This window comes from Sebastes umbrosus, chromosome 18 (genome assembly GCF_015220745.1).
Source record: "Sebastes umbrosus isolate fSebUmb1 chromosome 18, fSebUmb1.pri, whole genome shotgun sequence".
Lineage (NCBI taxonomy): Eukaryota > Metazoa > Chordata > Actinopteri > Perciformes > Sebastidae > Sebastes > Sebastes umbrosus.
The window spans coordinates 26,296,120-26,322,887 of NC_051286.1; the positions used below are offsets into that span (position 1 = coordinate 26,296,120).

Sequence of the window (26,768 nt, forward strand, 5' to 3'; positions counted from 1 at the left end):
TGCTTCATTATGTGCTGTACTGTACTGTATATGCAAAAAACCTTAAGGATAGCTCACGGTTTGTCCCCTCCCAGGCAGCTGTATCCTGCTTAATATGACAAAACATGTCAGTTTGGATAAATACCAGCAACTATTTGACATTAGTTTTTTATGCTTATAGGGGCGTCTACATATAAGGCAGGGACACACTGTAATACACACAAATACTTCCCCGTGCAAACACATAAACACATCCGCAGGCTGACATACTGAATCATCACGAGACTTATATAGGTCATTTAAATGTGGTCAGCCATTTCTGTCGCTGCGCGTTAATGGCGAGCGAAGTGGACGAGAGTCGGCAGGCTCCCGGGGCCCAGAAGGCCGGCACGTAAGCTCCTCCAAGTCCCTCCAGGATTCACAGGAGTTTATTAATCTTGAGCAGAAGTAGGGGATTGTGTATGTTTTCTTCTTTACCTTTGCAATTTTTAAGCCACTTCGAGTAAGGACACTTTGCAAAATGAGGGTCAAATTAAATACATGGGTTTGGGAAGAGAAGAATGAGTGTAAAGGATAGAGCTGTAGTGTGTCTGGCATGTCAAGGGTGTCTGTGTAAGCATGTGTGTAGGCTTCACACATCTATACTTGCCTCACAGCTTGTGTGCCCTTGCATTTCTCTCTGCGTATATATATTTATGTACACGTGAGTGTGTAGCCTATATTATGCGCCCGTGGAGCCACGATGGCTCACATCCATTTAATCTCTCTGAATCATCCTGGATTTATGCACTTAGCATGTTTTGCTGCAGCAGACATTAATCAGGGATCAACCTGATACTTATCAAAAGTGGTGGAATTAATTCTGTGTTGATGCTCTGGAAGTGTAACGGCCGTGTAGTACAGAAAGCTTCAGTGGGTAAAATATGGCTTGGTGAATTTACAGAACCAGAAAATATTTACTATGGAGAACGGAACCTGCCAAAATAATTAATAAATAAATAAATAAATAAAGCAAAAATTATATTAAAAATAAATGTAGCCATTAAATTAATTGATAATTCTGTTTTAATTTGCTTCTTTGTTTATTTGTATTTGTATTAATTCCCTTATTTATTTACTCATATGTTTAATTTTTCCCTTTTATTTATTTATGTATTTACTTTTTATAATTTTTTACATTTATTTCTTTTTGCATTTCTTTTTGTATTTGTTTTATATTTGATCAGAACTTTAGGACCTGATTTATTTAAAAAAAAAAATCATCAAAATCATGAAAACATCTTTGCACATCTGAATAGGCAGCAGATGTGGCGACAGGGCAGCACAACTTGAATAAAAGTCTTGTATACTGCTAGTATCTTTAATATATTTCTTTTTTAATACAGCAATTTGGTGTGAACAGCCTTCATCAAGTATGTAAGAACATGCATCACAACAGTTCCATATAGAGACATACGGTAGATACTGTACATTATCCAACCAGAGGACCAGAAAAAAGTCAGTTAGTTAAAACACCTTGGGCTAACACACAAAAACCCATTCAGGTTATTTAGGTTAAATGAAAAGTGTGTAACATTTAGGGGGATGTATTAGCAGAAATAAAAGCCCAACATGGACAAACCAAACACTGACTCTAGAGAGAGCCTTTTCGCGTTTTCACGTTTAGCTGAATGCCACCGTAGTTCTCTGACACGCTTGTGAAAGTGCGGTATTGTGAGCTGCGATGTGCAAAACCGTGGTACCGCCAGCCAGACGCCATCTGACTTCCGTTGCTCCTGAAGTAGTGTTATTACGGTAAGGGTGGCTCACGTTACCGCAGTCTTGGAAAGGGAGCAGTGAGCGGAGGGGTGCTCAGTTGGTTGCAATCTGCAACCACACCGCTAGATGCTGCAAATCCTACACACTGTACCTTTAAAGGTCCAATATCGTGCTCATTTTCAGGTTCATACTTGTATTTTGTGTTTCTAATAGAACATGTTTACATGCTGTAATGTTAAAAAAACAACTTTATTTTAATTGTACTGTCTGCCTGAATATATCTGTATTCACCCTCTGTCTGAAACGCACCGTTTTAGTGCATTTCAACGGAATTGCGTTGCTAGGCAACAGTTTGGGTCCATATTTACTTCCTGTCAGCTGATGTTATTTACATACACTGCAACAGGAAATAAACTGGGACACATTTAGAATGTTTACGTTTAAAACCGTGTAATGGTCTTAATATTGAAGATTTGTGACATCACAAATGGACAGAAAACGGCTTGTTTTAAACGCACAATTTCTGAATACGGGCTGGGTATATTTTTCCGTATATTGAGCGATTTGATGGTTTAAGAGTATTTATAAAGCACTTAAACCTGTTTTATAATATAAAAGACCTGGAAATCTCACTTTTTACAATATGGGACCTTTAAGAGATACCTTCTGACCTAATTGTTTATGTACATCACCCCCCCCCATCCTACATCCTAAATACTTCAGAGCCATAGGCATCATTCCCTGTCATGTCAAATCCTCTGATCAGACCTCCTACATCAGTCATTTATCATTATCAAGGTTCTGTTTCCTGAGTGGCATCGACCAATTTGTATCATTAAAAACCTGCAGACATGCACCAATAAAACCACGGCTAATGCACACACACATGAGAATCGCATATCAGCGCAGCCTTTCCCGTGTCAACACAAAACAACTGTGTTTTTGCTTGCAGAACAGATGAGTCAGCATTTCTATATTTCCAGCCAAGTTATTGTCAAGTCGCGTAACAGTCAGCGAGGAAGTGGAGCAAGAGAGAGTCTGAACAGGCAGCAGAGCGTCTGAGGGGGGAGAGCTGCTCGTGAACAATCAGCGTTTGTGGCTAAAGAGAAACGCCAAGTGGTGATGCGAGTGTGTCACGAGAGAGAGATTGTCATTTCTCAAAGCCGTTCTGTAACAATAACTTGAAAAAGCATCTTAGCTGAAAAATATTTCCATGGCAACTTGCTCCAGTAATCGAATACGACTCTGACAGCTGCCTTGCACAGCTGTGACTAGCTGTTGAAGATTAGTTGACTAAACAAAATCCTATCCAGGTCATGTGTGCTTCTCTAAAAACCACAGCTGTTCCTAACGTTAGAAAGGTGCCTTTCCTCAAAAGGCCACTCCACCTTTTCATAAAAAGTGCTGGCAGTTAGAAAATAGGCAGAACAGTGTCAACGCATGCATGTTTCTCTCTCTATAGAGGACATTTCAGTTGAGATAACAAAAACATACTTGTTTACCTAGTGGTGTAGTTGGAGGATATACGCAGGTATACACCTTGCGGTTTACAGTATACCCACCTATCAGCCAAAAAGCCATTGGAATATACACCGATCAGCCATAACATTATCATCACCTGCCTAATATTGAGTAGGTCCCCCATTTTGCTGCCAAAACAGCCCTGACCCATCGAGGCATGGACTCCACTAGACCTCTGCAGTTTGGGGGCAAGACATAGTCAAGTCAGCACACTGATACACTGACAGCTGTTGTTGCCTGTTGGGCTGCAGTTTGCCATGTTATGATTTGAGCATATTTTGTATGCTAAATGCAGTACCTGTGAGGGTTTCTGGACAATATTTAGGGCCCGAGCACTGACAACGTCGGGCCAGCGAGTCGGTTTCACCGACAAGTATGAAATTTGGCAGGCAAATGTAACATGTGGAGACGCACAAAAAAGCCTCCGGGAGGTATGCCCAAAACTCAACAGGAAGTCAGCCATTTTGAATTTAATATGCGATTTTCGCCCATTTTTAGCGTTTTATAGGCCTGGCAAAACGTGCAAACTCTACACAGGCCCCAAGCTGGACCCTCTTGCTGTGAGGCAACAGTGCTAACCACTGCACCACAGTGCAGCCCCTAATGAAAACATACTTGTGAAAATTGCATTCCATCTCTGCAAATAGATGCCCCTGTATCCTACACACTGGCCCTTTGAGTGGCTATTGGGCTATGAAACTCTCTCTATATACATGTATATGGGCCTTGCTCTTTCAAACCTTAAAAGGTAAAATATGCAGTTGTCATTGTAGATAGATATAGGTACGTGTCGTCCGCTGATAAGTCAGCAGAAAGACTAACGATTCAAGAGCAAAATGCACCTTCTAGTATTTCCTCACGTGTACGAGCACTTGATAAATAACAAGCGCTGACAGGTCCAGTATTTGCTTTGACCTCTCCTGCCTTTTACTGGTTACACAACAAAACACTTGTGAGTCCATGTGACTTGTGTTTACAAGCCCTGATTTTCCTAGAAATACAGTGTGAACTTGAATTCACCAAATAAATGATGCTGTAGCGCTCTCTCTCTCTATGTGTAAATTCAATTTTAGATTGATTCTCCACTGTGATCGATCCAACCTGACGTGTCTGGCATGATAACAAAAGCTTTAGAGAATCAGATCCTCAACAGTGGCTCAACAGCTGTGTGTCTTCAAGCTGAATGACTCTGTGTATTCCAACCACACAGCAGGTGTGGCTCTACGTGCTAAATTAAGAGATTGCCCCCAGCTGATCCAGGGAGACCAAAGACTAATGCTGCCTCTTGCATCACCCCGTGTGTGTGTGTGGAAAGCCGAGGTGTTGGTTAAGAGGTGGATCCGTTTGCGCTGAGTGGATACTTGGAGTTCCTTGAGTGCCACTGGCCTCATGACTCAGTTGGAGACACCCTGATGAGGAAAGCATGATGTCGTACCGTCTGCATGGGATGAACTTGCTCTTCTGCATAGAATTCTCCTACAGAGGACTTGTCTTTGTCTTTGTATAGGCATCTTCCGTCATTGTACTTCCTTAAACAAGTCTACTGTAATGTGGAATTTCCACTGCATGGTTTGGCTCGGCACGACTTCGTAGCCTAGCAGAAGAAAAAGGTTCCCATGTACCTGCATTGCATTTTTTGGCACCTGTTTTTTTAGGACCCTAATGGTGTCTTGTTAAAGATTTTTTCGTGTTGCCGAGGTCAACTAATGGCCCATGGGGTTCGTTTGGCGGCCATCTTGAATTGTTGTCCATTGTTGATTGGATGAGGCACAACAAATCTTCCAGTTCTGGCTGGCAGTCGACCGATATATAAATTATACCTTCCAAGATTCAAAAGAAAGTCTACAGACTATGAATGTTCTGTACAACAACTTCAAATGACACTGCCTGAAGCCTGAATCATTCTGAGATGGAGGTCACAACTTTGTTCACAATAAACAGACCAAACTTATACATATCATGTATAAATAATATAACCGTGTAATTCCAGACACACTCTCACACACGCACTATATAGAAGTTCAGTTGTAATTGACAGAAAGAGAACAATGGCGTATTGTGTGGTGCATAGCATGAGGGCTCCATTAGTTGGAAATGAGGCAATTGTTTGCTGCTGCATCCTGTTACAGCTACATTCTTCAATTAAGAGGAAATCCAGCAATCATCTGACTCTCATTTTCTTTTTTTTAATATTGAATAGTGGCTAAACATATGATCACAAACCCTCTTCTTTCAACTTTAAAGGGCAGGTCCATTATCAACTTAAATGATACTTGAAATTGATCCTTTTTGTATTGGTACTTGCATCGTCATTTTTAATCGATGCCCAGCCCTACATACAACCCCACTTCAAAAAGACCCAAATTCACCCTGGCAGTTATTTCCAAACTTAGCACTTAGCATGACTAACATTGATTTAGCCAGTGCTAGCAGTCACTTTATTCATAACCTTATCGATTAGTTTATTTTGGCAACCTACGTCACTACTTCTTGCTAACAGCTGAGTGGGCGTTTCCATTTGAAAATGAAATGAACGCAGATGGAGTCGACCCTTAAAGCTCGGGGTTCTCTAACTTTTTCTTTCTCCGCTCAGGGGTTGATATCCTGAAGCTGGTGGCGGCCCAGGTGGGCACCCAGTGGATCGACATCTATCAGTCGCTGGCCAACGCCACGGAGCGGGAGGTGGCTGCCTTCTCCAACGGCTACTCGTCAGATCACGAGCGGGCGTACGCCGCGCTGCAGCACTGGACCATCCGGGACAGCGACGCCAACCTGGCCAAGCTCATCAACGCCCTGCACCGGCAGCGCCGCATCGACGTGGTGGAGAAGATCCGCTGTGTCATGGAGGACAACCCACAGGTAAGGCTGGATGGACTTGAACCAGGTTTATTCAGAAGTGTAGCAGTGAAATATGTTTGCGGTGTTCTTTGACATCTTTTCCATCCTCGGCTCGGTCGACATCGCCGGCACACACCGTAGTGCAAACTGTTCTTTGCGTCTTTCTTCCACCGAAATCTAATCTGTGAGGAAAGCTGTCTGGTGCGTCCCACTGGAGCCAGTCCCATGTGGTTTATCTGCATTCCTCACATTAAAGCAACAGCTCACTTTGGGAGAATGATTGGATGTTACAGCAGTAATTACACTCAGTGTTGCAGCCTCTCTCTCTGCATCCTACACAGTTTATGGAAATTGCTTGTTGCGATGGGTGAGTTGGTGAGAGAGGAAGTGGTGTGACCGTTTGTCTGTTTGAGGACAGGGTGACATCACCAGCTGAGGCGGAGCCAAAGTGGGCCACAGAATGCAAACACTAGATGGCAGCACAATTGGACATTTTTACCCATTTATTCTGTTATTAGTCTGTTGATTGAGATATATTAAAATTAGGGCTGTCAATCGATTAAAATATTTAATCGCGATTAATTGCACGATGTTAATAGAGATTAATCGCACATTTTTTATCTGTTCAAAAGGTACCTTAAAGTGAGATTTGTCAAGTATTTAATACTCTTATCAACATGGGAGTGGGGAAAATATGCTGCTTTATGCAAATGCATGTATTATTATTGGAAATCAATTAACAACACTAAACAATGACACATATTGTCCAGAAACCCTCACAGTTACTGCATTTAGCATAAAAAATATTTTTTAATATTATTTTTCCTCGTACACTCTACTTCTAAATCTGAGCCCCGCTACATACTAAAAAAAAAACAATTTGCGTTAACGCGTTATTATTACTAAGAATGTATCAGCCTCATACTGCAATCTCCGCAGAACACACACACAAACAAACAGGAAGCCATGAACACAGGGGACATACGGAATCCTTCATCACCATTTACTTTCCTCCTTCTTACTTCCCAATGATTCGTATCAAATTGGTGCCCTTGACTCCTCTCTCCAAAGTCAGCGCTGCACAGTTACAGCCTTGTTCTGGTTTTAAAGACGTCCCCGTCGTCTCGATGTCTCAGCTCTTTAGTCATCTGTTGTAATTTGGCCTTTCATCACAGCTTAATAATGGAGCAGATCATCTCCGACAATCGTTTTCTGTCTTGCTCACTGGATTGATGGTGGATAAGATAGCGGATGATGAAATTGTTTGGTGAGGGGGAGACATGGGGATAATGGAAAACTCAGTGTTGAAGTTACCAAAGGAAGTTGGATTTCAAGCTCCGCCAATGATTAAAGCTGTACCACAATGTAGTTGTGTGAAGCTCATGAACACATACTGTACATCATTATTATTATTATTATTATTATTAATAAATGGCTCCACATAGGGGAAACGTCAATTTAACGGTAGGCAGACTGAAAATGCCTAATGAATGACGTGCAAGTACTGTCGGCAGTGCAGGAGAATTTCGGTATTACCGTGTGGCGCAACTGATTCCCCAGATTTCAGCTGATCAGGGGGAAGCCTGAGAACCAGAACAATTGCCTCTCCTCAGTAATATTGAAATAATGCCTCTTCAATCATATAAAAATGCCTCTTCAATAATAAATAAATAATTTATGAACAATATAGAACTATCAAAATTAAGAGGTTTCATACCTGCCCTCACTGTGGAGGGAAGCTTCAGTACAGGCAGAATGGTGAAACCACGGCTTTAGTTACAGACAAGAAGGCAGACAAACAAACAAATAAAAAAAGAGGGATTGAAAAAGAGAAAAACAAAAGAGTGTAAGACCAACCACGACATTACACATGTCATGAGTACGCATTTTAGCGTTTTTTGCGTGTCATTTGTACGCCACGCAAATGTCCACAGTTAGGTTTAGGCAAGAAAACCACTTAGTTAGGGTAAGGGAAAACGTCATGGTTGGGCTTAAAATAAGTAAACTAAGTAAAACACGTACGGAAACATCTAGGGAATGTCAGAAACGTCAATAAAAAACATGTAACGTTCGTGACACCTCACCAACGTAACTTAAAAAAACAAAACACTGGTTAACGGTCTCGAACACGAGTGTCTTGGTTAAAAGTCCTGTGTTTGTTGGACCCATCCACCTCCCAACGCGCCCACCATAAGTGGTCTTTCTTGCATTTTATACTACGTCACTAACGGTTACCGTAGCAGGATACATGGTGTACAAATAACACGCGGGAATCAAGAAAGGCATTATTATTGTACGCTAAACACCTGGCGAATTTTCGTGGCATTTATACGCCTTGTCGTGCGAACGGGCTGACAAGACATACTTTAAAAAGGTCAGGTTCAATGGATGTACTGCATGTTCTCACTCGTTTCACACCAGGTCAATGTGACTCACTTATGGGAAGCATGTCAATGCATCAGTTACATAACAGCAATATATGACATTGGTGTTTGAAAACACAGTAGAAAAAAATCATTCAGTGTACCGGCGGTATTCCCACCGGAACAACTGAGTGTCAGCTGTCTGATGGATGTTTCTATTTATATCTCTGCTGCTCCATGAGAGCTGAAACCAGACGGTAGAGTGACGGATGTGATTCCCTTTTTCTTTACGCTCATTTCTGTTCTTCCACACTGGGAACTATGAGGCATCTGCTGAGGAAGTGACAGTCAGATCAAAAATATGACCTAAAATATATATACAATCACTGCAATGATACTGATCCGTATCCATAATGTTAACCACTACCAAAGACTAATTTTGCACTTAAAAAAACAACAAAATATACTCTGAATAATTGACCAGAAGGTGAACAATCTTATTTTCTATCTGCAAATAGCATAACTCGAGATTATAGTCAACTTCTGTAAAGTCACCTGCTTTATTCATGCATTAAATGAATGTTTAATAGCTGTTGTGCCTGCCTGCTTTTTTGGCATCATCGGGCATCATCAGTATGTACAAAATAAGTGATTAAAGAGCAGCCATGCTGTTTCATTTTGATAAGCCTCCTCCTGAGTGTGGCTAATGAATGCATCATGTTAGAGACTGCAGCAGACGGAGCAGCTGTCCTCGGGGAGGGGTGAAGAACAAGGAATCAGCGAAGGGGAAAGATGGTGATTTATTTAATTTTTTTGCTGATCTGTCTTTTCTGTTTATCAACACAAAGCGGAGTCAAGTGTATCCTTCAAAAGTCAGAAAAAGAATCAAAAGGGCAAAGAAATAATAGACCACCACAAAAACAACTATAGGAAAAAACATATTTGCTGTTGGTGCGAATGGGCCAATGTTGCCTTGATGGTCCTTCTCATCACCAATATTTCAATATATCAGTCAAGTCATGGCTAGAATGGATTATTATGTGAATGTTTCGGCTCTGAACTCGTCTACTAGGGGTGTAAGAAAATGTTGAATATCATGATATTACATTTTGTGAAATTGTATCAATTCTAAAAAACACTTTTATTGATTTTTAATTAATAGTTTAAAGGTTAACTTGGTCAGTAATCTATTTAATTTGCAAAGAGATGCGCCCACTCACTGTATGTGCCCTTTCAAAGTAGTGCTATGATGTTGGATGTTACACAGACTATGATAAATGATTGCGTAAAAAAAGACACACTTTTTTACTAAGATTTTATGCATATGGCGATGTCTTCTTTATACAACAATTTTTCCTAAAACTAGATTTTAAAAAATTGCAGTATATCCCCTTGCTTACAGTATCACAATATATCGCGATATATTGAATTGTAACCCCTGTATCATGATGCGTATCGTATCGCCAGATTCTTGCCTATACACAGCCCTACTCCCGACAAGGAAACACCAAGCTCAGCACCGCAGCGAGTGACGATTATAACTTCTCCCCAGAATATAGACCTGAGTGACTGCAGGTGGATGCTGGGGTTGGAGGTGGGGCTTTTGCGGACTCAAAGTGACTTTCTGATAGTGATGCGCGGTCAGGGTTTTTTAATATGCATACACACCCGACCCCTAATGAGAGCCAATCCGCACTGCCCAACTCGCAAAAATATGCGTTAATCAACCACCCGAACCCGACCCACTAAAGCAGGAGAAAGTGGACTATTGCATGCAATGTTTCTGTAAGTTATTAATAACTTACTCGGAATGCTACTTTGTCACTTTTTGACCCGGACGCCCAAACCAGTGATATTTTCTTGTAAGTTTACCCTTTCCTGCGGGTTGTAGGTCGACCCGAGCATCACTACTGCCTGTATTAGCATGCAGGCTTTTCTTCATATATGTTTGTGTTGGACTTTGGTGTTAAAAGAGGGAACATGGGTTACTATAGTAACTATAGTGCTAGTATGAGATTACCAATGTAAGCCATTAGTTAGTATAAAGTGAATGCATTCTGAGCTGCCCTTTGCCTCGAACCAATACTTGCGTATGTATGTACAGAGGAAGTGGCTGCCTGAACTTTTCAAAAGACGACCAAATAAAGAAATCATATAAAGATACACATGATTGGCCCTGCTGTTGGGTCGGCCATGTTGGGTTTCCAACACTGCAGCAAGTACTTACTGTACAATGATATCAAAAAGCAAATAACCCTGTTAAGTGCATTGCATCATACAGTATATCCTGCAGTAGCAGAACTTAGGTTGATTCAAAGTCCACATTGAGCCAAGTATACGGTCTAAATTGCTGGAAGTGTGTCGACCAATTGTAGCCAGGATGCTTTGAGAGCTGACTTGTTTGAACTTGGGGCATCCTAGTAGGGCAGCCGCCTGACACATTTGTTGATTTGAGGGCCCGTATCCTTTTGTAGCTGTAAGCGCCCTAATACACTTACTAGTCTAAAGCACAAAGAATCAAAAACACTGCTGCAGTCCGTTGATGTGATTGTTGGTCAATACCAATGACTCAGCAATTACTTGGCCAAGTGCTGAGAATTCTGGCTTCCAAAAAATTAATTTCACTCTGTTTTGGAACACAAAGTGCCCAGCTAATTGGAATTTGAAGATGGCCCATGACCAACAGCTGAAGGCTGTCAGCTCCTGAGTTATGAGTCTGCGTGAGGAAGCTGGCGGGCCAATCTTTGTGGAAGAATTACAATGGATAGAAACTGTATTCATTGCAGGGAAGCCTGTGTTGATGTGTTTTTCCTGTTGTGACAGATTGAAAGATAATTCCAGTATATTACAAGGTGGGTCTTAATTTTGTAGTTTTAGTCCATTATTTCTAACCATTTCTGAGCTCTGGGAAAGCAGCAACATTGTTAAATGTCTTCCCAGCCCTCTCTTTAGCCTCGGTCTGGGTCTCATTCACATGAACGGAGGAAGGCAAATAACTCCGGATTCGGATATTAGTGCATTTTACAACCTTTAGGACCTAATGATTTAAATAAGGGCTATTTAATTGTTCATACAGGGAAGTTGATTACCTCAAAAAAAAATGATCCGCTGAGTAACAGACGTCTCTTTCCCAATGTAAGTCTATGGGAAAAAGTCTTTTTGGGTTCAATGGCATCATGTGACGGAAACGGAAGTTGTAGTACCGCCGTTTGGCCACTACGAAAGTTGGTATCGACGACCGGCGCTCTTCCTGGGGACTTGGTCGAGACACTGACATGGACATACCTAGAGCCACGCTGGTATTTTTTTTTTTTTTTTTAAAGAAATGGAGTCTGGTTTTCAATGATTAGATTATTCACGAGACAGACGCACACAGACAGGAAGTCATAAACCTCTTTCTCCTCTTTGCTTTTTACTTCTTCTCTCCAAAGGGAATGCACAAAAAAAAAAACTACAGCACACAGCAGTCATCATCCCTTCCTGCCACAATGATGCACAATCAAGTGCAATTTCTTCCATAATTGGGTGTTTATGACTAAGGTCCTGTTAGACGCCTTTCAGTCCCTTCCATAAAGAGCCCCCTAAGATGATAAAATGAAACCACATCCATTACTTTACCGGAGAAAATGCCCAAAAAAATTTCCCAGAAACTGCATTGATTCTTTTATAGGTAATTCAGAGAGATTATGTGCATGTGTTTGTGAGTGTGTTTGACATTAAGTATGCTTTAATGCAGTCTGGGAGCAGGCTTATCCATTGATGATGTACTGTAAATGTCATAGATGAGTAAGTGGTAAAGTGGCTGAACATGCCATGACGTAGAGTTTGAGGCTGTGCTCTACACACAGTTGGGCCAAGTTCCCGTTTTAGCTGCATCTTAGTTAATAGCTCATCTGTTCCGTACTTAAGTAACGCCACTTTGGTAGCTATTTTAACTTAAACATTGAGTTATTTGTCACGTAACCTCCGTACTTAAGTAACGGTACGTCTATAGTTATTTTAACCTAAATGTTTACTTACTGTATGTGCTCTACACACAGTTGGGACAAGTTCCCGTCTCAGCTGCATCTTAGTTAATAGCTCATCTGTTTAGAGTAATTACAGCTGAGTGAGATTCTTTGCTCTAACATCTTTGGTCTAATTAATCAAAATATCCCCAGTGTATGTGTGTGTGTGTGTGTGTGTGTGTGTGTTTCTGTCCCCTGTGCCCTTCATACTGCAGCAGTCTGCCAGTGAGGCTAGCTGGCTCGGTCTGTATGTGTGTGTACATATAAGTATTGGGCTGTGTGCCTAGTGTGTGTGCATCTAAGTCCCTGTCCCCAGCAGGGCCTTGTGTTGTGCTGACAGGAGTAGTCAGCAACTGCTCTGCCTGATCTTTTTCTCTCACACACACACACACACAGCAGCCTGGGAGCTTTCTGGAACAGCAGTACTGTTCTTCCTCGCAGTGACCCCTGTGCCTCCAGCTCCGTCCTCGGTAGCTCAGCTCTGAGCCGTTCAAGGCTGCCAGCACTAGGAAACCAGATTCCATGTGGTTTGAGAAGCTCTCAGACAGAGTGGCAGACATAACACAAAGTGCTCTCTACCTGGGTGGGCAGAAGGGGACAAGGCTTTTCTTAATGTTTGTCACTGACGGCGTCAACTGTTGTATGGTAATGATTACAACGTGTATCCCTGCAGGCTGTTCGTAGCTCTACTTAAAAGTAATGCACTATAATTTGTATATACTGTAACCCACGTAATTGTGACGTAAAAACACCGAGCGTTCACCAAGGAGACCGCCGTTTGTGTCCCGTATGAAATCAAAAGTCAGCGTTGACTAACTTCTGTACTTAAGTAACACTTCCGTAGTTACTTTAACTTAAACGTTGACTTATTTGTCACATAACTTCAGTACTTAAATAACGCCACTTGAGTAGTTATTTTAACTTAAACATTGACTTATTTGTCACGTAACTTCCGTATTTAAGTAACGCCAGATCCGTAGTTATTATAAGTTAAACATTGACTTATTTGTTACTTAACTTCCGTACTTAAATAATGCAACTTCCGTAGTTATTTTAACTTAAACATTGACTTATTTGTCACGTAACTTCCGTATTTAAGTAACTCCACTTCCGTAGTTATTTTAACTTAAACATTGACTTATTTGTTACGTAACTTCCGTATTTAAGTAACGCCCCCTCCGTAGCTATTTTAACTTAAACACTGACTTATTTGTCATGTAACGTTTGTACTTAAGTACATACACACTGTAGTTATTTTAACTTAAACGTTGATTTATTTGTTACATAGTAACTTCCGTACTTAAATAACAACCCTTTCGTAATTGTTTTAACTTAAACATTGATTTATTTGGCAACATTTGCTTCATTCAACTTAATTTCTTGATGTTTAAACTGATCGTTGTGGTTGATGGGTGCTCCAAATGAATGGTACTTGGTATCGGCCGAATCTGCAAGTTCGGGTATCAGAATCTGTGTCAGGAAGGAAAAAAATGGTACGGGAACATCTCTATTATTGTCAGACCGTTAGCCGACTGGTTCCGAGTTTGGGCGCAAGCAGACTTGGTCAACGTTTTCTGGCATTATCATCCTTTTCCCATGATTATGAAATTAAATAGATTTTTTTCTTTTTTTTTGAGCCAAAGTTGCAGAGAACCAGCAATTGCAATGAGTTTAAATCTGTGCCGCAAAATTCAATATCAGATTATATAATTTTGGATTTGTTTTACGTTTCCACTGATTTCCTGTCCCCTGAGGCTGCTAAATTTGTCATCCCTCATGGGGGTCTGTGTTTTTTCTCCCCCTCTCCCACATCAGCTCTTAAAAAAAACATTTGTTCCAGTTACATCTGCTGCTGTGTGAAAGTCAGCATATCTTTGTCACGGTGTGCGTACGTGTCTGCGTGCATGTATGTATGCACGCCTTTGTGAGCGAGACAGAGTGTGTTTGTTCTGTCAGCATCACGTAAGTTGTGTCACGCTGGCAGCCCAGTGACCCAGACATTATGGAATAGAGAAAGAAAAAAACACCAGAGAAAGAGAACAGCGCTGGTGTTTTCTATGTCATGTCCTGTTGGAGCTCGTTCGTCAGGCCTGATAGTGAACAGAGCAGAAATCCATCACAACAGATTGAATCCACAGCTGCATGAAAATGGATTTTCATCAAAAGAAAAGAACATTTGTCTGTTTGTTTGACGGTTGTTCTGTCTAGTCCCCGCCCCCCCCCCCCCCCCCCCCCACCCCAGCTCCAATTTCCATTTTCCAATGAAATGACCTCTCTCTGCTACTGTGACCTTTAGGCCAGACTGGGCTCACCACTGTGAAAAACAAGACGTGCTCTCATGATCTCATCCCCCCCAAACCAGTCACTACTGGTTCAAACCACAGGTTCATTACCACACCAAAGAGAGACAGGGGCGAGGAGGGAGAGGAGGTGGGCTCTGCAACGATGGAGGAAGGAGAGAGAGAGAGAGAGAGAGAGAGAGAGAGAGAGAGAGTCAGACAGGGGAAGATGAAGCGATAGGGGAGAGAAACTGTGGGACACAGAGAGAGAAAAAGATGAAGAGGGAACAGAAAGGGACGAAAAGCTGAGGGAGAAAGAATCAAGAGATGGAAAAAGGATTGGAGCAAGGATTGGTGATAGAGAAGGAGGCAAATATGGAAGAAAAAGAGAGACAGAAACGGTGATGAAGCAAAGGTTTAACTAGAAAGAAAGAGGATGAATTGGAAGTGTAAAATAGATGAAGAGACAAATATGAAAGGATGTAGAGCTATAAAAAGGTGAATGAACCAAGAGGGGAACAAAGAAATGAAATGACATGAAGAAAAAAGAATGGGAGCAATTTTTTAAATGCAAAAAAAGGGTGAGAATTTAATAGGTCCAATACATCAGACCGGCAATACGTCGTCCAGAGTAGGCTCTCATGACCACGCCCCCTTTTGGGGTGGGGGAAACAATCCTGTGTCCCTCGTAGACGGTAACAGAGTAAACAGAAGAAGTAGTCTCCAAACTTCTATTTTAAACAAACCGGTTACAGTAACAACGCTATGCTGAAGAGTTGCTGTGTAGTTGGTTGCACCAACAATAAATCCAAAAACGCTGATCTCTGATTTGTTCCCCTGCTGTGTCCTAAAAAAGATCTAATAGAAGGTCTTTATGGCTCCAAGCTATAGACCAGACCAGCATGGCTTTATGGCTCCAAGCTATAGACCAGACCAGCATGGTCTTTATGGCTCCAAGCTATAGACCAGACCAGCATGGTCTTTATGGTTCCAAGCTATAGACCAGACCAGCATGGTCTTAATGGCTCCAAGCTATAGACCAGACCAGCATGGTCTTTATGGCTCCAAACTATAGACCAGACCAGCATGGCTTTATGGCTCCAAGCAATAGACCAGACCAGCATGGCTTTATGGCTCCAAGCTATAGACCAGACCAGCATGGTCTTTATTGCTCCAAAACTATAGACCACACCAGCATGGCTTTATGGCTCCAAGCTATAGACTAGACCAGCATTGCATCCTCTCCGAGGCTGCGCTCCCTTTTGGGGGAAAGAAACTCGCCGTCACAGGAGAGAAAATGATAAATGATAACCGAGGCTTTCACACTGATATCTGAGGCTCATACGATATGTGAATATTCACTATCAGGGTGGTAAATGGCTAAATGATACTGGTGACGGTGACTAGCATGGCTATCTAATGTTAGCTTGAGTGGGAGGCCGCTGCAGTAATACAGTCATACATTAATGTTATAGCAGCATCAGACTGTCGTCTCAAACTAAATCTCAGCCTTTAGATCAAACAGTTGATTATCAACACCTTGGTTATTTACAGACAACACTTAGCCATATACAGAAGTCTGGATACCCTTACAAAAAGATGTTTATTCATTAGTATATAGCATACTTCTTTTGAACTTAAAATAAGAGTATACTTTTAGTTTACTTTTTATGTACTTATCAGAGATATACTTATACTGACAAGTATACTTAAAAGTCTAAGTATATTTGGCTTCTAGGCCTTCTTACAGGTTCTTACTAATCTTTTGATCAACACATACTTAAGAAAAGTATAATTAAGTATTCATGCCTTATAGGCCTATAGAAAAGAATATTTGGTTTGTGCTCACTTTTTGATAGAGTAGGTTATGAAAGTGTGTTTGTAAAAGGATGTTTTGATATTAATTTACTTCAATTCATCAAGTTTTTCACAGTAGAGGCATACGAAAACAACACATTTTATAATTTTTTTTTTAATCTTATCAGAAATCATCAAGTCAAAGGAGCAAGTCTCTTTATGAAATCACTGGCTGAGTACTATAATTTAAAGTATACAAAGTATACTTTCATGAACTAAAAAGCAGAGATGCGCACAAGTCCAAGTCAAGTTTCAAGTCTTTAAGTAATATCCGGCCACTGTGTTGGACGGCGGAAGACTGAAGGGACGTGGCGGCGATCAACCTTCATTTATTAAAGTATCGCGAACGCTCAGTTTCAGGCGAGGTCGCAAAATAATTATTAGACGTACAGTACATTTGTATAAAACAAACGTTTGTTTAACAAGAGATTAATACGTAAACTACAAAATTACAATCCAAACATACGTCAAATTTGGGGTTTTCCATCCCCCAAAAGGAGGCGGGGCCTCGACTTTTTTTGCGAAGTACCCTTTTGTGCCGGTCTGATGTATGTGAGGATGGAGAGAAATAATGAGGGGAAAGAGAGTTGGGAATGAGCGAGATGGAGTGATAAAGGAGCTTATGTGCTCCATAGGCAGCAAATACCAACCCGAGTCTCACTCCCAACGCGTCCAAGTACTGCAGCTGGGTCAGAATACTAGCCTGTGTATCTGTGTGTTTAAGCGTCGGTTTGTCACACACTCATGTTTTTCTCCTCTTCTTCTCCCTCTACTTTTCCTCTCCCTCCTCCTCCGCTCTCTCTGTTTCTATCTACAGTTTGACATCAACCAGCTGATGACCTCAGTGAATGTAAGCCAAAGCCTCAGTCCCATCCACAAGCCGCTCGAGTCCCCCGGCAGCGTCGGCAGTGGCAGCAACAGCGGCGGTAGCAACAGCGGCGGTAGCAACAGCGGCGGTAGCATGGGCGGGGCCAGCGTCACAGGCGTGGAGCAGTCGCCGGTGGACCGCACCAAGGGCTTCTTCCCCGACGAATCGGAGCCTCTGCTACGCTGCGACTCCACCTCCAGCAAAGACTCCGCCCTCAGCAGGAACGGCTCCTTCATTACCAAAGGTGAGCGTGTTAGCCGGGGAAGTTAGCGTCAGTGCCCAGAAACCACGGGGAGTCTTTGCGCTGTCAGCGTAGTGTAAGTGAAGCCAAAACATCTGGATTGCCCCCTAGTGGCTGGCTGAAGAATAGCTCATAAAGCCCGCAGCGCAAATTCGTTTTAAGGCCACAAATTTATTTAGCACATTAACGCAACTTGCGATTTTTAGGTTGTAGCAGGCTCAGTTTTAAAGCTAGAGTGAAGATACTGGCATCATATGAGACTAAAAAAACCTAAGGATTCCATCAGTACCAACCATGCCGTACTAGCTCCAAACTTGACTTGCACTAAATTTTGGCGAGGAAAAACTGCCTTGGCCATTTTCAAAGGGGTGCCTTGACCTCTGACCTCCAGATCAGTGAATGTAAATGGGTTCTATGGGTACCCACGAGTCTCCCCTTTACAGACATGTCCCCATTACAGACACTTTATGATAATCACATGCAGTTTGGGGTAAGTCATAGTCAAGTCAGCACACTGACACACTGACAGCTGTTGTTGCCTGTTGGGCTGCAGTTTGCCATGTTATGATTTGAGCATATTGTTTTAATGCTAAATGCAGTACCTGTGAGGGTTTCTGGACAATATCTGTCATTGTTTTGTGTTGTTAATTGATTTCCAATAGTAAATATATACATACTTTTGCATAAAGCAAGCACGTTTGCCCACTCCCATGTTGATAAAAGTATTAAATACTTGACAAATCTCCCTATAAGGTACATTTTGAACAGAAAAAAAATGTGTGATTTATTTGTGATTAATCGCGATAAAATATTTGAATCGATTGACAGCCCTCATTTTTATTCAAATATTTAAAATGGTTCACATTGGGTCAATATTTTGTATGTCGGTGCCCCCAACTGGCAGATCAATGCAACTGAAGTTGACTAACATAAATACCGGTACCATAGTTTCCCAACCAGGCCAGTCTTCTTTTTTACATCTTCACTGAGTGTTAGTCTGATAGGGACACCTGTGTTTTCACATTAAGGTCTTGCTTAAAGCTGCAGTAGGCAGTATATTTTTGGCGTCATAGGGAAAAAATTCCATAATAACCTTTCAGCATATTGTAATTCAAGTCCTCTGAGAGAAAACTAGACTTCTGCATCTCCTCATGGCTCTGTTTTCAGGCTTTAGAAAATTTAGCCCGTGACGTTGACCTATTGGCTGTGCTTCCGGAACTTGGCGTTTCTTCAACTAGATTTTACAATGGCGGCGGCGTCACAAACTTTCTCATTTTACAGCTAAACCGTGCACTACAAGATGATTCTGAGAACATTTGAGGAGAGAAATAGACATTAACGTAACAGAATAGTGATTCATATTTGATCAGCGCTGCCTAGTTTGACCGTTTGGTCGGAGGTCGCGAGTGATTGACAGCCGGCTCTCATAGACGGCAGCTGGACAGCAGACCTCAGATCAGCTCTGACTGCTTGTTTTCCTCCGGTCTGTGAAATCTTGCAGATGCCGTTAGGAGCACAGAGACACATAATTTTTTTCAGGTTACCTGTTTCATGTACTACTGTCACGATATAGCAACCGTTTTATATTATTTTTGTGATCAATGTCGGTTATTCAAGAGTACTCATGACATTTAAAGCCGGTCAAACTCTGAGGAGAGACTCTGGTTTGTTGGTATCAGCATATTCACATTCCTCACACGCCTAGCAAATTATTCACTCACTAAAGTGTCTCACACTTATTGAAAATGATGGGACACTCACATCAAACATGGATGTGTGGGTGCTGACTGCCCTCATGTGGTCACTCTGGGTATTGTTGCAAAATGAAAACCATTTTCCAAGTTTTCCTCACTTCTACTATTGTATTAGCAATAATGGCTTATTTTAATTTATGATAAAAGAAAACTGCATTTTTTTTAGAATTTTTTTTAGAATTTTTATAATGCCAGCGTGTTTTACTTTGAAGATCCCTGTAGATTTCAATGATCTGTGACAGTTAACTGGGGTTTATTGGACTGATAATTAGATATATTTATTGTTTATTAACTACTACTAGTTCCTGTCAACTATTAACAATGATAATTAACTTTCTATACATATCTGAACTGTTTGCTAACTGTCAGTTAGCAAGTTTGTTAGCCCGATCACTAACGTAAGTTTTATTCATAAGACATATTCATACCATCCGCTCCTTCGTCATAACTGTCAGCAAACTAGAGCAGTTTATAGTCCGACAAAGGAGCTAACAAGCTAAAATAGCTTCCTTCTTTTTGGACATCAGCCGCTTGTTTGTTCAGTCAAAGGCCAGCACTGTAAAGGCTGCTTGCTCTTGGACAGGCAGGTAATCCACTGTTCAGATTGATCACATCTGAATTGCTGTAAATTATTTTTTTTTAAATGCGCAAGTTTGTTACAGATCTGTATGGAGCCCCCCTAGACCCTTAGGAGAAATTTCTTATTAACTCGTTCCCTCGAGTCAGTATCTCGTTCCCTGGAGTTACTTCATAGAGCACTTCCTCCAATCATTCCTGATAGTCCACATATTGCTGATGTATGGAGCCCCCCTAAATGATGTACTTCAGTAAAGTTGGAAAGATATTGACAGATTCAAACTTCCTAGATAACTCATAACCCAAACGTTGTTAAAACACAAACGACGGCTCTTTCTAACCGTAGTAAGGTAGACAACGAGCTACAACCTCAATTTAAATGACACATAACGCAACATTGGTCTCTATGTGCAGCCGGCTGTGAGACGAGTAGTCAGGGACCGTCTACAAAGGCAACGCCGAAAAGAGAAACATATTCAATAACTTCACTTATATGAAGTGTATTGCCATCAAAATGTCTTAATTAGTTTAATAAGTATATTCAGGAAGAGACCATTGATGTGTGAAGTGATTTTGGTGGTACTACACTGCATAATACTGAAGTTATTGAATATTTTTCCCATTAAAAATTCTAAAGAATTATGCAAAATCATATTTTTCCAAACTAAGTGTTGTAGTACAACTATGAGGAGATCATTGATGTGTGAAGTGATTTTGGTGGTACTACACTGCATAATACTGAAGTTACTGAATATTTTTCTCTCTTCCGCATTGCACTTTGTAGACGGTCCCTGACCACTCGTCTCTCAGCCGGCTGCACATAGAGACCAATGTTATGTGTTATGTGTTGATTGAAATGAGGTTGTAGCTCGTTGTCTACCTTACTACGGTTACAAAGAGTCCTCGTTGGTGTTTTAACAACGTTTCTGTTATGAGTTATTGATCCGGGAAGTTTGAATCTGTCAATATCTTTCCAACTTTACCAAAGTACATCATCTAGGGGGGCTCTGTACATCAGCAATGTGTGGACAGTCAGGAATGATTGGAAGAAGTGCTCTATGAAGTAACTCGAGGGAACGAGATAATACAAATGTTCTCCTAGGGGTCTAGGGGGGCTCCGTACAGATCCTTAAACTGCATTAACAGATTTATTTTGTGCCACTTGATGGCAATACTCACTCTCTTTTTAGCTCAGGGAAAGGACCTGAATGTTCGTTGTTTGTTTCTAACCGAACGTTGGCTATAGTTGCACACTGGAGCTGAAAATAAGGCACTTGCGAGCGCGCATGACGTCACATCAGTTGGCTTTGCCCAGAAAAACGGGGCCTGGGTTCTTCACATTAAAAGTAGCCTACAGGCTGATAGAGGAAATCCAGAAAGTCACGGAAGGTCTCATTTTTTAGGTTAGGTTACAACCTGTTTATACGTGTAAAACTGTGCCCCCTGTTATGATTTGACGCTATATAAAATGAAATTGAATTGAATTGAATTGAAAAAGTTACATACAGTCCTTTTAAGATAATGACTGTTTTACCCTCTCCGTCTCCCTTTCCAGAGAAGAAAGACACCGTGCTCCGGCAGGTGCGCCTGGACCCGTGCGACCTGCAGCCCATCTTCGACGACATGCTGCACATCCTGAACCCCGAAGAGCTGCACGTCATCGAGGAGATCCCGGCCGCCGAGGACCGGCTGGACCAGCTGTTTGAGATCGCGGGAGTCAAGAGTCAGGAGGCCAGCCAGACTCTGTTGGACTCGGTCTACAGCCACCTCCCTGACCTGTTGTAGTGGAGGAGGAAGGAGGAAGAAGAAAACACACAGATATGAGAATTGGCACAAGAATAGAAAGGAACGTCTCCGTGGGAGGGATGACTCAGATCTGGCGTTGTTCGGATGAAGCTATTTGATCTGATTAGAGTCTGCCTCGTCATGTCACGTTGTCACATGATTCAAGCTAGGTGTTGATGACTATTCTTTTACTGGTACTCCTCTTATCTTCCTCAATTGTCTTGTGTGTATACACTATTACTCCTTCAAAACATCCTCTACTATGATACAGGGTCAACGTTCAATGTAATTAAAGCGTTCCGAGGGTCGCACCAGGGAGAACCTTTTTCACTTTTCTCAAGTATGTTCAGCCTTGTTTAAGGTGGTATTAAGAGGGTATTGGGAGCAGAACGAATGAGGCTTCCCAACAGAGAAAAAGCTGGTTTGAAAAGAAGCTGACAACATGGAAAAAAAAAACATAAAACGCACTTTCTTTATCTTAACTGGCCAATGCCTTCACTTCTAAAGGGTAATTCCGGTGTTTTTTTTTCCATCGGTCATGCCAATCATTTTGGCATCCCTTGCCTTTAACGTGATTTCAGTGTTTTAAAAAAAATCTCATTTAACACTTTGCTAAATGATTGCAAGAAAGGAAACTACACACAGATAATAGTAAATAAGCTATAACTCTAAATGACACTGGCATTATTCTAGGGGGTTTCTTGTAAACCACATTCACAAATATATTTGCCCAGGTATGAACTGACCCGTTAGTCATGTGCCTGAGCAGATCCCTCATTTTTTTTCTTTCCACCCTCTCCAGTTGCCTGTACCTGGAGCACAGATCATCTGTGGGTCATTATAGCTTGTAACCACTGTGCCAGACCAGCAGAGAGCAGTGTTAGATTAGAGGGCAGACCTGCTGCTCTGGAACCAAAACCATATATCAAAAATACTGGATTAAAATAATCCAATATTACAATACTGGACCTAATCTAATATGATGATATATGGCTTTGCCTTTGAACTGTTTGCTTTTGGACAAATGATCCAAAACTAACAATGAACTGGACAGGAAAGGGTGCAGTGTTTACCGCCCCCTGCCCGCTTCTCTGGAACCAAAGCCATATATCTAAAACGGTTTTAGATACGTCGCTTTGGAAGCTCTGCCACTGTTGGACTCATGGACAGTATACAATAAATACTTCTACCAGTGCGCACATTCAGATCTCTGCTAGCTAGCCCTGTTTGCCTCAACAAATGTAGTGCTGATAAAGTGTTCCAACACAGTCTCACGGCAGTTCATGAAATAGTCACAAAATTGAATCTATTTGATTTCGTGTACATAAACACAAATTTCTCTTTTTTTTTCATGACGCTCAGCGCGACTTTCGTGCTTATTCCTACGAATGTCCAGCAACACGTAATATACAAGTCAATTTCCATCCCAGTCTTTTCAAAATAAAATTACTTAGTCAGGTTTAGGAATAGATCAACTTGATTAGGTTTGGCAACAAAACTACTAAGTTAGGTCTAGGAAAAGATTGTGGTTTGGGTTAAAATAACTCCAGAAGTGCTGTAACTTAAATACAAAAGTTATGTGACAAACAAGTCAACTTTTAAGTTAAAATAGCTACGGAACTGGCGTTACTGAAGTATGGAAGTTACGTGGTTAATAAGTCAATGTTTAATTTAAAATAAGTACGCAAGTGGCATTACTTAAGTACGGAAGTTACGTGACAAATCAGTCAACGTTTAAGTTAAAATAACTACGGAAGTGGCTTTACTTAAGAATGGGAGTTACGTGACAAATAAATCAATGTTGGATTAAAATAACTGCGGAAGTGGTATTACTTAAATACAGAAGTTAGGTAACAAATAACTCAACGTTTAAGTTAAAACAACTGCGGAAGTGGCGTTATTTAAGAATGGAAGTTACGTGACAAATAAGTCAGTGTTTAAGTTAAAATAACTACAGAAGTGGCGTTATTTAAGTACGAAGTTAAGTGGTAACTAAGTCAACGTTCAAGGTACAATAACTACGCAAGTGGCGTTAGTTAAATACCGAAGTTACGTGACAAATAAGTAAATGTTTAAGTTAAAATAACTGCGGAAGTGGCTCTCTTAAATACGGTGGTTACGTGATAAATAACCCAACATTTAAGTTAAAACAACTACGGAAGTGGCGTTACTTTAGTACGGAAGTTAAATGGTAACTAATTCAACGTTTTAGGTCAAATAACTACTTAACTGGCGTTAGTTAAATACGGAAGTTACGTGACAAATATGTCAGAGTTTAAGTTAAATAACTACGCAAGTGACGTTACCTAATTACGGAAGTTACGTGATAAATAAATCAACACTGACTTCTGGAATCACACAGGACACAAACAGCGGTGTCCTGGGCAAAAGTCCAGTGTCTTTTTAGCCACCCATCCAACCTTGACCTCATCCGTTCGCCACTCTTTATACTTCCCGCATCACAATTACGTGGATTACATACGAATTGATTTCGTGCTGACCATCACGAAACAAATCTGAAATTCGAGTCTATGTACACGAATCAATACCTATATTTTGTGACTATTTCCCGAGCCGCTGTGCGACTGGGCTGGACGTTCTTGATACATTTTTGAGCTTCACGTGTGGGTGTCTTGAGTGTTTCAGTGCTACGGTAAAAAACAAGAGAATACAAGTGATTTTTTTTTTTTCAGGCAGTTGGTATGTTGCTACATGCTCCATGTAGTCGATATTAAAATGTAATAATAATGCACTAATTCTATTCATTCATTTTCATTTTCTTTTATTCTGCTGTTAACTAACATTTATTTTCATGTTTTCTACATTTAGTTTGATTTATTATGTTACTGTAGCACGTCTTTGTTATCATTTTGACTTGTTTTCATGGGCATTCAGATGTATTTCCCCCCCGCTTGGCGTGGCGAGATTACCTGGCTGGGATGTAAGATATGCATACTCCATACTCTACTTGAAGTACTCGTGTTACTTGATTTAAATGAGGAAGAAATAATGTACTCTTTCGGTTCCTTCCAAGTTCTTATAATAATAAAACTGAAAAAAGCACCACCAAAAAACTCATCGACGTTCGGAGAGGATTTTTGCAGGCGCCATGAGAGCAGCAGATGACGGACTCTGTTTTCACCAAGCCAGTTACTTATCCAAGCTCCTGTGGTGCTAGATGTGAACTCTCACCGGGTTGGCCTCACACAGGGGGGTCTTAACCCCCGGACTAATGACTATTTCAAGTATTCCAGACTGAGTGAAGAAGATTGAAGGGTTGTGCTGCTGTGGACTACGGGATGTTGACAATGATGATGGTAGTGATGATGATGAGAATGTGTGAGCTTGCTCTCCGCGATACTGTGGAGACTCAAACTGCAGGGTGTGAGCTTTTTTTTAAATTATTTTTTAAGGAAGTTTTGACAGGATGGAAGGTGAGATGTGAAACGCATGTGTGGCTCGAGTGGATGATTTCATCAAAATTTCACGTGTGTAACCAGTATGTTTACTACTATGTAACCTCTTAAAATCAACCAATTAAAGCTCAAAGCATTTGTCATAACTTTGTGTGCAGTTGTCACTTATTCAGATTGTTGTATGCGATAAAAAGAATTCATCGACTCTTTGAAATAATTTTTTTTTTGTCGAAATTTTTAATTCTGGATAAAAACAAAATGATATTTAGATTTTTCCCTTAAAGGTACAGTGTGCAGAATTTGGCGCCATCCAGCGGTGAGGTTGCAGATTGCAACCGACTGAAACTTCTCCTTAAAGGTCCCATATTGTAAAAAGTGAGATTTTCATTTCTTTTATATTATAAAGCAGGTTTAAGTGCTTTACCAATACTGTTGAACTATCAAAACACTCAATATACGGAGAAACACACACAGCCCGTATTCAGAAATTGTGCTTTTGAAACAAGCCGTCAGGATTTCTGTTCATTTGTAATGTCACAAATATGCAATATTTAGACCATTACTCGGTTTTAAACATTAACATTCTAAATGTGTCCCAGTTTATTTCCTGTTTCAGTGTATGTGAAATTACATCAGCTGACAGGAAGTAAACATGGACCCAAGCTTTTGCCGAGCAACGTAATTCCGTTGCAATTCCATTGAATTGCACTAAAACGGAGCGTTTCAAACAGAGGGTAAATACAGGTTTATTCAGGCAGACAGTATGAGAAAAATAACGTTTTTTTTAACATTACAGCATGTAAAGATGTTCTAGTAGAAACACAAAATACAAGAATGAACCTGAAAAAGAGCACGATATGGGACCTTTAAGTAAAACTTCTCCTGTGTGCTAAGTGTGAAGGAAAACTACGGTGACTGACTCAAAAACGTGAAAAGGCTCTCTCTAGAGCCAGTGTTTGGTTTGTCCATTCTGGGTTACTGTAGAAACATGGCGGACTCCGTGAAGAGGACCTGCTCCCTATGTAGATATGAAGGGCTCATTCTAAGCTAACGAAAACATGATTCTTATTTTCAGTTGATTATACACTAAAGAAAACATACTTTTATATTAATATTAGGGCTGTCAAAGTTAACGCAAATTCCTTTTAATGCCACTAATTTCTTTAAAGCAACTTGCGATTTTTAGGTTGTAGCGGCTTATCTTGAATATGCTATGTATATTATCTGAAATTAGAAAAAACATAAGGAGTCCATCGGTACCAACCATGTCACACTAGCTTGTTGCGAAAGACGCTAAATAACAGTCCAATCTTACGCAAAATTTTGTCGAGAAAAAACTGTCATGGCCATTTTCAAAGGGGCCCCTTGACCTCTGACCTCCAGATATGTGAATGAAAATGGGTTTTATGGGTACCCACGATTGATTTTACAATAATAAATGTATACATACATTTGCATAAAGTAGCATATTTGTCCACTCCCATGTTGAAAAGAGTATTAAATACTTGACAAATCTTCCTTTAAGG

At 40.9% G+C, this 26,768-nt stretch overlaps 1 protein-coding gene across 2 annotated transcripts in view; it reads left to right on the forward strand.

The window, feature by feature from the left end:
- Nucleotides 1-25,388, forward strand: part of tnfrsf21 (tumor necrosis factor receptor superfamily, member 21) — a 64,101-nt gene extending 38,713 nt beyond the window's left edge. For both annotated transcript variants that reach the window (XM_037751485.1, XM_037751486.1), the window contains 3 exons: nucleotides 5,852-6,117; nucleotides 17,420-17,714; nucleotides 21,597-25,388. In XM_037751485.1, the coding sequence (XP_037607413.1) occupies nucleotides 5,852-6,117; nucleotides 17,420-17,714; nucleotides 21,597-21,826 (791 nt within the window). In that variant the 3' untranslated portion in view covers nucleotides 21,827-25,388. The remainder of the gene's footprint in view (nucleotides 1-5,851; nucleotides 6,118-17,419; nucleotides 17,715-21,596) is intronic.
- The last annotated feature ends 1,380 nt before the right edge of the window (nucleotides 25,389-26,768 follow it).